General features: G+C 40.9%; 1 protein-coding gene across 8 annotated transcripts in view; it reads left to right on the forward strand.

The window, feature by feature from the left end:
• Nucleotides 1–16,459, forward strand: part of KANSL1L (KAT8 regulatory NSL complex subunit 1 like) — a 65,528-nt gene that overhangs the window by 27,257 nt on the left and 21,812 nt on the right. For 7 of the 8 annotated variants that reach the window (XR_009724092.1, XM_061344700.1, XM_061344715.1 and 4 more), the window contains exons 4-6: nt 1,696–1,893; nt 4,384–4,505; nt 9,053–9,254. Coding sequence is in view for 7 of the 8 variants with exons in the window: in XM_061344700.1 (XP_061200684.1) it covers nt 1,696–1,893; nt 4,384–4,505; nt 9,053–9,254 (522 nt within the window). In the remaining variant the exon portion in view is untranslated. The remainder of the gene's footprint in view (nt 1–1,695; nt 1,894–4,383; nt 4,506–9,052; nt 9,255–16,459) is intronic. The other variant, XM_061344721.1, reaches the window with a different exon arrangement.

Here is a 16,459-nt window from a genome sequence, read left to right on the forward strand (position 1 = left end):
CTCTGCTATGAGGAAAAGCTGAGAGAGCTGGGTTTGTTCAGCCTGGAGAAAACTCGGGGGAGACCTTACTGCGGCCTTTCAAAACTTAAAAAGGGCCTATGAAGATGAGGAGAGACATTTTAGCAGGGCCCCTTGCAACAGAATGAGGGGTGATGGGTTTAAACTAAAAGAGGGGAGATGCAGGCTGGATGTGGGGAAGAAATTTGTTACAATGAGGGTTCTAAACCACTGGCACAGGTTGCCCGGAGAGGTGTGGATGCTCCATCCCTAGAGACTTTCAAGGCCAGGCTGGATGTGCTTCTGAGCAACCTGATCTCGTTGAAGATGTCCCTGCTCATTGCAGGGGGAGTTGGACTAGATGAGCTTTGAAGGACCCTTCCAGCCCAAGCATTTCTGTGATTTTACGTTTTTTTGAGACTTGCTTTCATTGCATTAGGGCAAGTTGCTGCTGAGGCAAAAATCAAGGTGCGGGTAAAACTACAGGATCCTTAATTTTACACAGCCACCACCTAGGTGAGGTCTGTCATGCTTAAAGAAATAACAGAGGGGGTTCCTTGTGTTCACTTGATGACAAGCTTCCTTGGTTTTAGTCGAATGTTCTCACTAGAAAGAAAAATTTGAGGCAGTGTAATTGAATGGTCCTATTCTTTCAATATCTGCTCGATAGCTGTGTAACAGTCAGTACTTAAAAGCAAGTAAGCTCTTTCCTTTTCTCTTTGGAAAAAGCCTGCAGAGGCTTAATAGCTTTTTCTAAGTATTAAATTTATTTGCTCAAGATAATGACAAATGAAGGGACTATTTGAGGAACTGGTTTTGACTGTTACAAAGGGGTATTTTTCTTTGTTTAGCATTTGAAGTTGTTAAAACGAATCAAGTAAGATGTTACCTGGGAGTGTATTTGACACTTCTGTTTTTCTAAATCTTATCATGTGGAAAACACAATGGGGACATTTGTTTCCTAGCTCCATTTATGAAACTCTCTTATTTTCCTACCATGTAAAGTTACATTTATCTTATGAGGTGGCATTCTAGACAATATACCATGTCCGCTACAACATTTGTGCAGATTGTTGTGAAAAGCAGTGAGATTGCTAGAATATTTAGGATAGCTGCTCCTGTCATTATGAAACTCCAAAAATGCTCACCTTACAAATATGTATCATGAAATTAAATAAAAAGCTTCTGGTTTGAATTATATGCATCTCTGCTACATAACCCCCTCCCAACCTTGATGTTTTGCTTAGAGCATGGGTGGAAAGAAGGAAAATAGAGCACTTTAAAATGCCTCTGCAGAATTTATTGGCTTCAATGACTATAACTAACTTCATATCCAAGGGTGGCCGTTCCTTAGAGAAAAACCTCTTCTTAAATCAGCAGGCAAATGATCATATTGTTGCTCTAGTAAGTATGAGCTTTTGATTTGAATTTTGGCACAGTTGTTGAAGCAGTGGTATAGCACATAGGGTGATAGCTGATCTAAGGAGTAGTACATATGGTGCAGCTTTTCATTAATGAAAACACCTACTATTCCTATATTTTAGTTATGATGTGTATTTAAAATCTTTAGTAGTTTAAGTGTTTCAGAGAGGTGTTGGAAGGATTTAAGGTGGATGTGCCTGGTTTGATTGCCCCTTTGAAATTATTTAGGAGGGTTAATCCGTTGTCAACCAACTGTGTTCAATTGCTGTTGTCTAGGGGATGGTGATCTTAGAAGAATTCCCATTTCCAAAAGACATTTTGAAGAAGCAAATACAATTGACAGACCAAGAAGCTTTATTAAACGCCACAGGGAATTCGCAAGCTGCCATTGAGAGACAGGATTCTTTGCCGGAGCATGACTTTGAAATGTCACCCAGCAGTCCTACCCTGCTCTTACGAAACATAGAGAAACAGGTAAAGTAAAATGAGAACGGAATGGTCAATGGAGCCAAATGATTTCCTTCAGAAACAGGGCAGGTTCCATGGTGATTACTTCCAAAAAGGAAGATATTTTGCAGTCCCGAAGTGGGTGCTGATGAATTGAAGGGCTTAAATAACTACATTGTACACCAGATTTACAAATTAACCTTTTACTTCTGATGTGTCTGTGTTACCGCCTTGTTTCCATCAAAGCGGCCACATAACGACTTCTAACAGCTATCCACAAACCTGCCTCTGCTGTATAGAGTCAGTGGAGAGTTACCACAGATTGTTTCAGGAAGTACTTTGGTGAGATGAAAGAGAAAAGCTGAAGATGGAGGTATGTTGCACTTGAAACAAACAAAAAGCCCCAACATAATGTAATTGGTTGGTATACCTTTTAAAGCTCCAGCTCAGGGCTGAGGAATTCCAGGTACTTAACAGGCATGGCTTCGGGTGGAGTTGTGGGTCACCGTGTTCAAAACAAGTAAATTCCAAGGTTAATTCCAGGAAATAGGATCTAGACTCCAGGAGGGTTTTCTTTTGCTAGAAAGTACATAAAGAATGTGGTAGGTTCACCTTGCTGAAGGAGGTAGAGGAAATTTGGTTTCAGCATGCAGATAGTGTAAAGCAAACCTGGCAAAGCCAGTGTGGTGCATTAGTATGTTTCTCTGTTGCTGTCTGTGAATTCTTGGTCAGAGACTTAAATGGGGTAAAAGTAGCTTTAGGTACTGATGCTTGTTTCTGAATCTCTGTGCCAGTTTTTCTTATTTGATAGTCATACTTTTCTGTTCTTAAAATGCTTCCCCTGTTTGGCAGATCTTACCCATGACAGACAGGAGTGAGAAAGCAATGATATGGGACATCTATATGCACAGTGCTGGCAATTGCACAAGGTAGACCAGGGAGCATTTTTAGAATGTGGTGAATGTCCCCTCTTTAAGTGATTACTTGGAGAATTAAATGCACTTTTCAGTAAGACATTTGGCAAATACTGGTTCCCAAGCAGTTACAGAGGTCCAAGAACTCTAATGATCTGAAAATTACTTGGAAGTAAAGGTGTTCATTCAGTACATCTCACAGATTACATCAGATTTCTTCCCCTTACACCACAAAAAGCTTTGGGGTATCATTTGCTGTTTGAGTCCCAGTTCTGTAAATTTTGAACTCTGAAGGTCTGAGTTTCTTCTTGCTCAGTGTCAGGAGTAGCGATGATGCAGGCTGGAGAAATCTATAGATATTCCCATAGAATTGTTCAGTCCTATGTTAAAAGTACTTGCATGTTAAAGATAAGTACTTTTACTTGTGAACAAAAACCAAATCATAAGGAATACAGAGTGACTGAGCCTGGCAATTTTTACTCATGCTGTTTTTCAAGTCCTTTTCCGTATCTATACGGTGTTTTAAAAACATGAATTTTTTACCTGACTACATCACTTGAACCAAAAAGACAGTAGTTGTAATGAAATGGAAAATCAATTTTTCTGCCTCTTTCTATATAAATAGTAGGCCCTCAAAATGTAAAGAAAACTCTCTGGGTAACCTTTAGCAATTCTTGTTTTAAACAGTCTTTGTTCTGAATGAAAATCCAACCAAGTTCTATAAATAAAGTGTGCCACTTCAGATACATTTAATTTCTGTTTAGTGTGCAGACCAGTTTCCTCTAAGAAGGCTACATTTATTGTCAGAATAGCCTGTAAGGTTTGACATTTAAAACAAAAAAAAAAATCATTGTGAAATGTTAATCTGGAGGCAGTCCACAATTCATTGCTTTATAAGGAGTAACTCTTAATCTTAAAAATCAGCTGCATTGGTTACAGGGCAGTTCTGAAAGTCTGGCTTTCTATAGGGTGGTGGCTGCTTCTTGCTGTTCTTGAGGATACCAGAAGATTTTAGCCATTCTGTCTGTAGTTACAATAGTCCTCCTGTAGTTACACTTCCTTTTATACATACACCTTTGTCAAACTACAGTGAGGAATGAAGAGGATTCTTTTAATACGAGTTTTACTTTGAGTGAGTAAAATATACAATGAGTAGACAGCAGACTGGTTGTTTTTTTCCCCTCTTGAAATGCTTGTTGAATGGCTAGTTAGCAGCTCTGGGCTGCAACTGTTATATCTGCTGTGAGGTTTTCTGGGTTTTCTGGTTCCTTTTGCCTTTTCACAAATGGTTAAGTGCTAAGATCAGTTACATGTTTTGTGTACTTCATATTCAGATGTCCTTGGCTGTTGTTCAGGGCTGTGTTGGTTTCCTGTTGTTGTCGGGGTGTTTGGGGAGGGGGGCTGTATATTTGAACGTAGTAATTGTGAAAGAAAAAACTGTGCCACACTTGATTATTCACAAGAAACTAAGTATCATCATTCCGTGATGTGTGCAGCTGGAATCCTAAGTAGGAAAACAACAAAAAGAAGCCTAGGACCTTTGAGCTATTGAGTCTGGAAAAAAGTCTCATTGACTTTTGTTTGTTGTTTTACTATTTTCCAGAGTGCACAACTGAGTGAAATCATCAGCAGCCTGATTGCTCCACTCAATCTGTCTCCAGCTTCTTCATCTCTTTCATCCAAGGCCTGTAGGCATAGACAGCTGGTCAATGGCATCTCCTTCAGGTGAGTGACAGGATGGTACCTCTTTCTTTTCTTTCTTTTTTTTTTTTTTTTTGAGAATAATTTTTGTTAAAGTTATGTAGCTGGAACTGATCATTATTCCAGCAATAAGTCAGGAAAAGAGCCCTCCTTACTGCCAGCTTCGAGAGAAGTCAGGTCCTGCTGGTAAGGTTGAAAGTAGTAGGGTTTGGTTTTGTTCTTAATGACAGCATAAAAGCATGCAGCACTGGGAAGATGAATATATCCGTGAAGTAGTGAAAGGATAGAGTAAGTAACACACTGTTTCTGATGATTTCAGACTTAGTGGATTCTGTCATGACAAGCGCAACTTTATTTCTGGAAAAGCAATGAATTTAGACTTTACTAGATGAGTAGAGTATGTCAGGTTTTGTGGTAGCTACATGAATTTTAAGCACATCAGTCTTCAGTACAAGGCCAAATTTTATATTTGCCAGCTACTTTTTCAGGAATGTGGAGGTAGCATTTTTCCAGTTGTGGTCTTTTGTTCTTGATGGATGTAGCAGCTTGAAATTAATACTGCAGACAAGTGTTTCTCAGTGCTACTCCACACTTCCTAGTAATTCCATTTTTTATTCAAAGGTTTTAAAAGAGAGTAGAGGCTGTAATCAGTATTAATCTCAAAACAGCATTAAGGTAACTGAGTATAGTTCTGTCTTATGAAAGACCTAGGTTTGCTGGGTATTTCTCCTGAGATACTCGTAATGCAATCTTTGAGGATGGAGGGATTGCAGTTATTCATAGATCTTGAGATCAGGTGGATGAAGACAGTGTTCCCTACTAGAGCTGGGGCTTTCTGGCAGTGTCTGCAGCAGAACATAATTCCCTGGCTCCTGGCTCCAGGAAGAGTTGGCCATGCCGTCTGTTTCAGCAGCTTTGCCATAGCCTCCCTAAAAGAGATTATAATGAGCAGCTTGGATGGGCAGCTTCTTTAACTACCGTCTGTTCCAAAGCGATTGTGTGACTGTGCCCTAAATTTCAGGATGAAGGGGTCCTGTCACGTAGCAGTCATGTGCCCGATGTATCACTTGTTTACAGATAATATAGGGGAAAACTGGAAGATTCCTCAGAGTTTTGGAATAAAAATAGCCCTGAAATAGGAGCTGCCAATGGAGATGGGCATGTGGAAGAAGAAAGTCATTTAGGCTCTTAGAAGCCTGACTCTGTCTCAAAGCAGATGAGGAAGGGTTCTTTCTGAAAAGTTTTTGGGAGTGTGTGATGTTGACTTCATGATCAGGGACTTTAATGATGTAACTTGAAGCCACTACTTGTCTGATTTATCAGGCACTGCGTTCAAAATCAGTCTTCTTTCCATTTTATGACCAGCACAGTTGTTTGCTCATGGGCCAGTGTCTCCAAGGTTGGTTGTTTTCTTCTTGTGACATAGGAAAGCCCAAAGAAGTCTGCAAATAAATACTGTTCATTAAAGGTAGTAATTAAGTACGATATAGAGTAGTTACGAGACTCATGCAGGGATATTCACTCCTGCCTACTTCATAGGTTTTTGAGTGTGTTTCAGTTTTCTGTGGTATTTTGTTGTAGCAGTCTTGTGTGCAATCAATTGAGAAAGTCATATACTGTATGTAACTTCATTTATTGGCTGCTTCTCTCCTTGCTCTTTCTAGAGCTCACTCTGACTGTGTTCAGTGCTTGACAAAGTAGAAATCAAAATCAAATGGAAAATAAGGTGATTTTGTTCTTTTTGAATAGACAAAAAAAGGATGATAGTGATTTTTACTTAAGTAAATTCTTGAAATTAGTTGTAGGCTCTTGATGTGAAAGATAAAATAGTGCATGTTTAAGGCAAGTCTCAGCATGAGATGCTTTGAGGTTGGTTGATTGCAGTATGTAGTTGGTTACTTGTGCTATTTATAATATATATATTATATATATATAATATTAAATATTATTTATTTATGCAAGTGGAGGTGCATGTACAGTTCCTGGTTGATTAATTGTGGGTAACCTTGAGTTGCCATTTGTCACGGTCTAATTTAATTAGTGGCTTCCTTTTATTATGTAGCTTTTCTCTGCTCAATTGAATCTAGATGCCAAGATTAGCAAGATGGATTGTATGAGAGTAGATGCTCATAGAAGCAGTTCCCTAAGCTACTGATAACCACTTTCTTATGAGGGGAGAGGAATGAAAAAGTTTATTACTTCAGTACAAATAGTGCCTGTCTAATGGTTTACTGTGTATGTGTGTATTTATGAGTAGGGTCTCTGTTCCTTAGCTTAGGCTACAGAGCAAGAAAGGCTGACCTATGAGCATTCAAATGAGAGTTTCTGCAAATTAATGAATTCTACATCTGGCAGTGGTTCGTTTCAGTCTTCTGCAGAATCACACTTTGAAAACCACCCAAACTATGATCAAAATAAATGGAGAACTCAAACCTTGACTGCAAAGCCTATTTACACAAGTGGCAGGAAAACTATACCGCTGTGTACTGGAGCTTCAAGCTGCAGAGCTGAGATCTCTGCCTCATCTAAAAAGGGAGCTGTGCATTACTGTAAGGCACAGGAGGGTCGAGCAGCTGGCAGAGACTGAAGAGAGATTATCAAAGATCTGGGCAGACCACCGGAACAAGAGCAGGAGTCACAATAGCTGAGGAGCCAAACTAAAGAGCTTTTTGTTATAATTTAAGTGTCCGAGTTGTCTTTATTGTAAGAGGGAGATATGAGGAAATCTAGAAGTTGGGCTTGGCACAGTCTGACTTTGTAGAGAAAATGCTTTTGAGAATTCAGAGAAAGTATTTTAAATCTCTTACATGGACTTCAAACATTGTATTTCTTTTCCAAGCTTTAAGAATGGTGTTAGCTTTAAGAATGTCATGCTTCAGTATCTGGAGCTTTTTCTTGGCACTTACTAATATGTTCCTTTAAATACTTTGTACCATCCCTCTTTTAATTAGCACATTTTTTTCATTGCATCTCTGTTGCTTATTAAGATTGTTCTGATGTGTCAGAAGGACAACTCATATTCAAACCCATCAAACCTTATTACCACACCAGCACAGCATGGGATGGTGTTTAATCACACTTTCGTAACAAGCACTTCTACTTAATCAAAATGTGCTGTTAGAAGAGTACTGCTAGCCAAAAAAGGTCGATAAATGGCCTTGTCATGAATTCATTTTCATGTTTGATTGTGTTACGACTTTACTGGTAAGACCGTGACTTGCCAGATAAAGTTCATAAGAGAAAACAATCATTTGTGCAGACAGATGACCTGCTATGAACCAAGGCCAAAGTATGTCCAATACTTGCACTCCTCAGACAGTTAACAGTTACAGTCAAGGTCTTCAGTACTGTAAAAATAAATGCACACTTGAGTGCTATTTGCAGCAGGTCTTCAGCTCTGCAGGCAGATGTTGCTGCTGCAACAAAGTAAAATCAAGATACCTATAAAAGTGAAGTGCATTCTTCCCATGGAGTCATTCCCACCCAAATGGGAGGGTGTTTTGAGTTTTGCCTTGCAGTGTTCCCTGTTCTGGTGAGGAGACAGGCAGTAGATCAGTGACAGTTATCCAAAGGTGTTACACATAGATGCATAAGGTATTCTACTACTCTTGGCCCTGTGTTGTCACATAACTTTCATGATTGCATACTGTATTACTCTATGGATGTGAGTACAGCAAGTGTGTGTGTAGGTAAGGTTGTGGAAGGATGATGCTATAACACTGAGGAGGATTTGAAAGGGACAAGCTTGAGGAAATGCAGGGAAGAGTGAGGTTTAAACTTAAAATGAAGCTTTTCATGTGTTCATGTAGACCCTGTCACATTGTGACTGGAGCTGAGCTTGCATTCTTCCAAATTCTCTGGGTCTAGCCAGCTTCTAGATTGTAAAAACAGACAAACAGGCTGGGGTTTCCTTCCTCCTCAAGAGCTTCACCCAGGCTGGGCTTGGGCTCTGTTGGAGAGCTCTATTAGCACAGCCCTTGAAGTGAAGTTTAATGGCCTTGTGTTGGTTCAACTAAGCATGCAGAGTTATTAATTTTGATACAGATGCTTCACAATGAGTTGCAACCCCTACACTGAATAGGCACTGGTTTGTAAAGCTTTATGTAAGTTTCTGTTCTTGAGCAGAACTAGAAAATCTTGAAAGTATTAGAGCAGGACTCAAGGTCTCCTTTATGTTCACACGACTGCTGTCTTGAATGGAATGTAAGTTTGTAGGGAAATACTAGTTGCAACATATAACTCATGTTAAAAGTGTTAGAGAGTTCTTGAATTTGGAAAACCAAAACCCATGATATGCTCGAGGGCTTCACTTTGTTTTGACATTTGTTTCCCTAAGCTGAAACGTGAACAAGATTGATAAACTTCCTCTTGTGACCTAGTACAGAATTAATCAATGAGCAAACCAGAGCACACATGGCTTCCTGAAACAGTGTGCTAAAACATTTTAGTGTTTCTAAAATTCTCTTAGAATTAGATAGCTAATGTTGATCAGTGTATGAAATCCTGGCCTGTGCATATGGAGCATATTAAACTTTTTGTATTTCCTCCCTCCATTAATCGTGAAATGACAGAGCTTCGGACAACAGAGAGGTATCCTCTTCTGGCAGCTGGTTGCTTGATCATCAGCACATCAAGAAAAGAAGAAGAGACAGGACAAGGCTAAGACCTCTCACTGTGGCTAGTGGGAGCACGTCTGCCCGGACAAGGCCACTTCATAGTTTCCAGAAGAGGAAACTGTACAGAATGCACGGTGCCTGTCACTGGAATCAGCAGGTAAGCCCTTGCCTCTCTCTTCAGGAGACAAAACCAAAGAATCCAGCTGCTAGGGGCTGCATGGGTCTTGTCTGGTATGTCAGAAGAATAATGAATGCTGTGCTGGTTATTTGTTATGTTCAAGGAGCATACATACATGTGATGGGAGTAGTGGATGTGTCAGCAGGAGCTCAGAGTTAATGAGTTGAACATAACAAATGAAGATGGCTCAGCATCCTGCTTATCAAATCAGTTTGTTCTATGGCTATTGTTAAAGCCTTTGTACAGTGTAAGGGACAGCTCGAGAGCTTCCTTGGGAGACTCGTCTGCTGAGGAAACATGCTACAGTGTAAATTAGCTGCCTGCTTGTTTTCAGCATATTTATTTTAGCTACAAGAAAGTTTGCACAGCTGCTGCCACATTATTTTCTAGGAAATTAAATTGCAATATCTTAATCTTGTTTCCGTTTTTGCTGTTTCTGATTAGTTATATTGCCTTTCTCATGGCACTTGATGGATGCTTTAAAACTCTGAACATTTTCTGCATTACAAAGGATTAATATTTTAAAATGGGGAAACAGACATTGTCTGTTGTGCAGGGCATATCTGTTCACATCTGACATGAACAGCATATCGGTGGTAAGGATATACAATGAGTTTAGCTGTGGTGCTTAAAGCAGCAGTTCAATTTGGGGGCAGAAATGGCATGAACTCATTCTGTAGAGCAGTGTTAATCCCAAGCGATTTTAATGTCTCCGTTTTTGCTTTGCCTTTTAAAACTGGGTTATATTGAGAGAAATCTCCCTGTCTCCTCAGCTGACTGCCTAGGATTTACCAAGTGTGCCAGTGGTCTGGGGAGAAATTCCCCTGTGAGGCTGTTCCGTGTGAGTGTGCTGATTCAGCATCCTTTGCAAAATTGCACAAGTGTCCTAGTTTTAGCAAGATAGCTTATTGAAAACCTGTCCAGTTTCTCATTAGCCTGACTTCCCAGCTTCCTGGCAGTGGGGCCTAGAGACCTGGCAGTCTGCCTGGAGGGGTTGATGGTGGGGGATAGGGGTGGAGGGTTGGTGTTGAGGGCTCTACTTCCAAGACATTTAGGCTTTTCATCTTCCTTGCATTAACCAAGGAGACTGTTACTGACTCAGACTCCCTTGTTTCCCATTCAGTCCAATCCATGTCCTGTTAAAGAGGTTTGGGGCCTTGTTCCCTTCCTGGTGCCTCCAGTCCCACAAGTCCTTCTATGAAGAGTGCTCCTTGGCAAGAGACTTCACGACTTTCCTTTTGCTCTGCTTAAACCTGAGGGGTTTCCACTCCAGGTGCAACTTCTAAATAATAGGCTCTTCTGGAAGCCTGCATCTTGCAGGCTCAAGTATCTCATATTTCTGCAAGCACTGCCTATGTCTCTTGTCTTTTGAAAAGCTGGGCCAGAGTTAGCGCAGTTCAGAGAGTAACAGCAGAAATATGTGAAGAGAAACTTCATTTCTGCAGCCCTGGCAGCAGGAGTTCAAAGCAGAGCTTACATTTTTATCTTCAACAAGCCATAAAGCTGAGCTGCTTTGTACACTCAGTAGTTTACCTTGACTTGTAGGCTAAAAAGATCAATTTATAATGTACATTTGATTGTAGATTGCAATAAAAAGTGCCCTTAAGTTACTAGTTAAGGCTTCAGATATAGGAGCTGGTGCAACTGTGTGTCTGCCCCATGCTCTTGACATTTCTAATGCTGGGTTAGCATATGCTAAACCAGCTCCAGTGTCTCTGTACTGAAAGTGCAGAGATGTCCCAAAGACCATGTGGTAAAAACTGCTGTAGGGAATGCTGTTTATGCTTACTGCAGCTCTTGGCACAAAAACCTGTGTTTCCACTGTGCTTTCTAATGTCCTTTCCATGGGGGAAGTTAACCGAGAGGCAACATGGAGAACTGTGTCATTGCACTGCAGATAAATTCTGCTTGGAGAAAATAAGAGGTGGTGGCAGTGATCGACCTGTCAGCTTCAGACTTTGTGCAAGTGCCAAACTCAATTAAAGCTTTCAGAATTAAGGTAAAGCAGTGAACAAAGCCTCTTACACAGTGTTGGTTAAAAACAGTAGCAGGGATCCTGCTAGGGCATAAAGTGATAAAATTGGTCTGGACGTTTCAGCACATTCTGACAGTCAAACCTAAATGGGTATCGAGTCTTTGAATTAAGAGCCATCATCAGTGTATATTTTCATTCAGGAACTCTTATTCTAACAGGGCTTGTCACTTTCTTAGTGCTGCACTTGCTACACTTGGTTACTCAGCTGTTGATGAGATTGCTCAGCTTGTAATGGAAGAACACTGGCTATCAGCTCAGGCTGACAGCTACATTAGGCAGATGTCTAAGGGTAAGGATGCAAAATGAAGAATGGCCTCTGAGACTGATACCTAGTTTTCTTTGAAAATGCATTTATATTCCCAGCAGTAACCCAGCAAATTTCCTCTAGCCTTTCACAGAAAAAGAAGTTAATTCTTAGCAGCATGCAGAAGAGTTGGGTTTTTAATATAGTATTAGTGTGGCATCTCTAGCAAGTGATTCTCCACTGTTTCATCAAGATTAACATTTACAGCCCCTGGTACCGTGGCCTTTGAGGACCCCCACTTCTTTAAGGTCACTGGCCCGAGAACAATCTGGAGGTGGGGCGGACTTGCTGCCACCTGCCTGCAGCAGATGTGGAGTTAACAGAGACTAGCTTGCTAAAGCCTGAGGAGAAGTTTGACTCTTCTGAACATCACAGCTCCTGCATCAGATTCCTCTTGGTGCCGGGTTCAAACAGCCAGTGAGCGAGTGCCTGGCAGTGCTGATGGGTGATGCTGCTCTGCAGAGTAATCTGAGCAAGACACTAACTAAAGAGTTCTGACCAGAGAATCACAGCAAACTGCAGGCTTCCCATGTGTGGAAGTTTAAGAAATGCTGGGAGAGCTTTGAGGAATTTGGGATTTTGGGGGTGACTGGTTGTACCCTTTGTGCTTTGAGTGGCATTCAGAGTGTTGTATTCCACATCTGTTCAGACTCCTTTGGGAAGTTCGTCCTTCTCTCCACGCCCCAGCATCCATGTTAGGAAAAGCAAAGTATGAAACTGTGAACTGCTATCCCATCTGCCAGTTCATAAGGTCACTGGGAAGACAGCCACATTTTTTTCTCTTATCTACTGCCATGCCACATACATTTACAGTGCTGTCAAAAGTTTGAGTATTTAGTGACCTAGTAGCCTCCCAGTGCCTGTTGACAGATGCCCTACATTGTCCTCTGCTGTATTTCTTTTCTGGAGAGGACTGCTCTACTAGTAAAATAACGCTTACACACAGTGGTATCTTAAAAAAAAAATAGAACTCCATGAAACTTTAGAAGACCTGGAAGATCTACAGGATAGTTAGACTGCAGATAAATAAAACAGGATGCAGGGTGTTTGGTTTATCTGTCACCATCCAGTATCCTCAGGAACTTGAGACATCCTCTGGGGCCAAATCCGCATGTCCCCTAATTCGGAATGACTTAAGTACCACAGATAATCTGTGAGTCATCTTTTGGCCATGGAATCTGTTTTGTATCTTTCTTCTTTCGTTATCTAAATAGCTTGGGAAGAGCTTAGGCCATTTGTTGATTGTGAGTCAGTGCACAAACCCCTCAGAATAACTGACATGCACAAGAAACCCTGGGATTGAAGTCTGCTTCAGTCTAGTTGACATGATTATAGCCGTGGCTTTCCTCACTGTGATTTTTGAATGAATATTAAAACTTGTGAGCAGGATAACACAAAGGAGTAAACTGAAGGCATGGTCTAGTAGGAGGACAGGTGCTTGCAGGCAGGGGTTGGAAGTCTGAGAGTGCTGGATCAGAATGCTGCATCTGCCATTCATTTGCATTGTCACAGCTGGCAAGTCAAACAAGCTCTGGGTTATTGTCTCTTCCTATAAAATCATAGAATTAACTGGGTTGGAAAAGACCTTTAAGATCATCAAATCCAACCATTACCCCAGCACTGCCAAGGCCACCACTAAGCCATGTCACTGAGGGTCCTATCTTCATGGTTTGTGAACTCTTCCAGGGTTGGTGATTCCACAACTTCCCTGGGCAGCCTGTTCCAATACCTGATCACTTTTAATATAGGATAACACTAAGAAAGAAGGCCAAGAAAGTCTGTAGGTCAGTGTCAGAACTTTAAAACATAAGCAGCAATTTAATAATTTCTCAGTGGTTGTTGCATTTATAACTGCAAACCTCTCAGATGCCCGAGTTCTTCTGCAAATGCTTTTCCTATAAGGAAAATATGTAGTATCCCTATCTCTGGCTATTTTTTGCCTAAGCTTGAAGGAACTGAATTATCTGTGAGATACCAAAAGCTCTATTAAGTTTGTTTAAAAGCAGACAAATGCGGTTACTAGTCAGAAACCCCCAGAGAGGTATTTGTCTAGCTGATATGCCCTGAAGTTTTCTTTTCTAGTGTTTTATCTGTGTGGCTTCCTGCAGGGTTTTGTCAGTAACAAGGAGTTTGTTTTGCCAGTACAGTTCGTTAGTTTCTCGTTTAACGTGCAAAATAACATCCGTTTCACCTTTTCTTCTTTTCAGGTCATGCCTCACCAAGAGATGGCATTGTGTCTAGGTAGTGTTCTAATCTACCAACACTTTTAAGCAGGGAGATCTGAGCACCATCACATTTGGTCCTATCCATTTCTTTGCAGGGTTGTAGGGCACAGTGGGGTGATTTAACCTGACAATTCTCATTGTATTTGTATCTCCACCTGCTGGAGGAAGAGTTGGTTGTGTGGACACATGGAGAAAACTGGAATTGAAATGTGCAAAGGTGCCAACACTGTGGAAGTTGGGAATAGAGGCGCAAAAGCTCACATTTTACATACACAAGCAAAGAGCTGGTATAATATCACCAACTCTTGCAGCTGAGTATTGCTATTGGCTTTTCAGCCTTAAATGGGAGTTAAGTGAGACCAGAAGAGTGTCTGCTTTCATTTAGTGGCTTAAAACAAAAAGGGAGGATAAAAAACCTTAGTGCTTCTCCAGAAGGCTCCAAAACAGACAGGAGAGAAGTATTTAAATTCTAGGGTTCGAATTTCTTATTTCAGTCTAGTACTTACACAGTTCTATGATTTTCATGGCCTGCTGCATTCCCAGTGCATGCTTAGGGCCAATGATGTGCTTTGTAGATGCCACTTGATAAATACATAGGGGTCTTTCACCAAGTCATGTTAATTTTTTAAGGTTTTAAGGTATACACATACACATGCCTTTATAATTTGTATAGCTCCTTTATCTTCTTTGCTAAATGCCTGGTATCTATCTGCAAATGGTCTGCGGGTAGCAGGAAAGGAGAACAAGAGACAGGCAGAGGGGTGTGCGTGCACATAAGGATCTTACTATTGCCTATAGTATGCAAGTGGTACCCTGTTTTCTGCCAGGTGATATATTTGTCTAGGAACAAATAATTTAGCACCTATTTCCTAGAATATAATCCCATTTCCACTACCATATTATCCCATGTTGTGGTTTATTTGTGTTGAAGGAGATACAGGTGAATTCTTTCTGGCCATTACCAATTACTGTTTTCTCTAGCTCCCTTGGTTTGTAAATTCGAAGAAACAGCACTGTCTACAGTATTAATCATCAACCGTAATGTTCAGTAACCACTTGTGAGTTTTGCCTTTCACACAGTGAAGTAGTCATCTCCCCTTAGCTGCACTGAAAGGAGTCTATTGGTTGTCATCCACCTCCTTGGTATCCCTAGATACTGGCTCTGCCACTTGCTTTTGCATAGTTTCTTGGCATTGCTGTCTCCTTAAAAGCCATAAATACAGGGAATGTTGTGTTGCCAAGTCTGCAAACTGGTTTCAAGAAGAGGATGTTTTCTGCGTCAGTGAAAATGTACCTCTGTGGATATGTCAGTCTTCTGGTCTGGGGAGCAGAATTCTTTGGTTATGGTTTCCCAAGTTTGTAAGTGAAAACAATAGTTGATAAAACTATTGTTTTAACACTGATAATTAAAAAAGGTGTTCCATTGGATAAAAATCCACAAAACCTGGGAAAAAAGAAACATACCTACAGATTCAGCTCTTCTCAATGTCTGACAGGACTGTTGTCTACTGGGGAGGAAGAAAGGGAGAGTACCTTTAGTTTTGTGATACAGTGGAACATCCTTTGGAGTTATGGCAAGCCAGTCATCCTGAGCATTCTTTTGTCCCAGAATGAAGAACCTGAAGTGTGCCTTTTACAGTCCCGCACCTTCAGCTTATTTTTGCAGTGTTTTATTGATCACATCTACTCCTAATTCCTGCATGGCATTTTTGAAGAGTTATCCCTGTGGATTAACAACGTCTTTCCTTCTTCGCGTTTAACTGGTCAAAGATAAGGCACTAACCTTGATTTTTGAATTGATTTGCTAGTTGAACAAAAGGTCTTTCTTTCAGAATGGTGAGGCTAGCATACATTCTCCATAGAGCAGGTGAAAGTCCATCTCCATTTGGCTTATAACATCATTAAAGAAACTAAACTCCATGTGTACTTATGACAGGTGAGTACTCCCAGAACCAGTAGTAGAAGTTACCACTCCTTTTATGACACCAACTAAAAGTCTGAATTTGAGACAAGCTGGATGCTGAGTAAGTTGTCATTAGTGTTTTGTGAAAGTCTCAGATCTGCTCCTGGAAAAAACTGGTCTTTGCCACAGGATCTGCCGCTTTACCCTTATCCACAGCTTCAGAGGGACCAGAGGTAGACAAATCTGGTTACATCTTTGCTTTGCTGGACCTGACCTGTACATAGATTGCAGGCAAGTGCATGGGAAAAGTATGTCCATTTGACACGTATAGAAGCTTCATCAGGAAGGGAAAGTCTGTCACATAGAATGTATCATCAGCACCATCCGTTATGCACCTTCCCACACAGGGGTGTCTCAGATGCTTCGCCTGCCTTCCCCTTGCTACCTGTTTGCAAGAGAGAAGGGGCTTTCAGATTAACCTTCCAGTATCCATGCACTGTATGTTTCCCAAAAAGCATTCTGAGTCCTGCATAGGGAGCCCCTGATGCTTAGTTTGTGAAATAAGATGTTTTATTTAACTTTGTGTTCTGCCAGAGGAGCATAGCTCTGTGCGGAGCATAGCTCTGTGCAGAGCATATCCTTGTGTGCAGAAGAGGGAGGCCATGGAGAAGTGGGCTTGCCTTTAAGGCAGATGCTGAAGCACAGAAGCAAGCAGGT

The sequence above is a fragment of the Neopsephotus bourkii genome, unplaced genomic scaffold (assembly GCF_033783945.1).
Source record: "Neopsephotus bourkii isolate Nb327-2 ecotype Australia unplaced genomic scaffold, CSIRO-AGI_Nbou_v1 NB_31, whole genome shotgun sequence".
NCBI classification, from domain to species: domain Eukaryota; kingdom Metazoa; phylum Chordata; class Aves; order Psittaciformes; family Psittacidae; genus Neopsephotus; species Neopsephotus bourkii.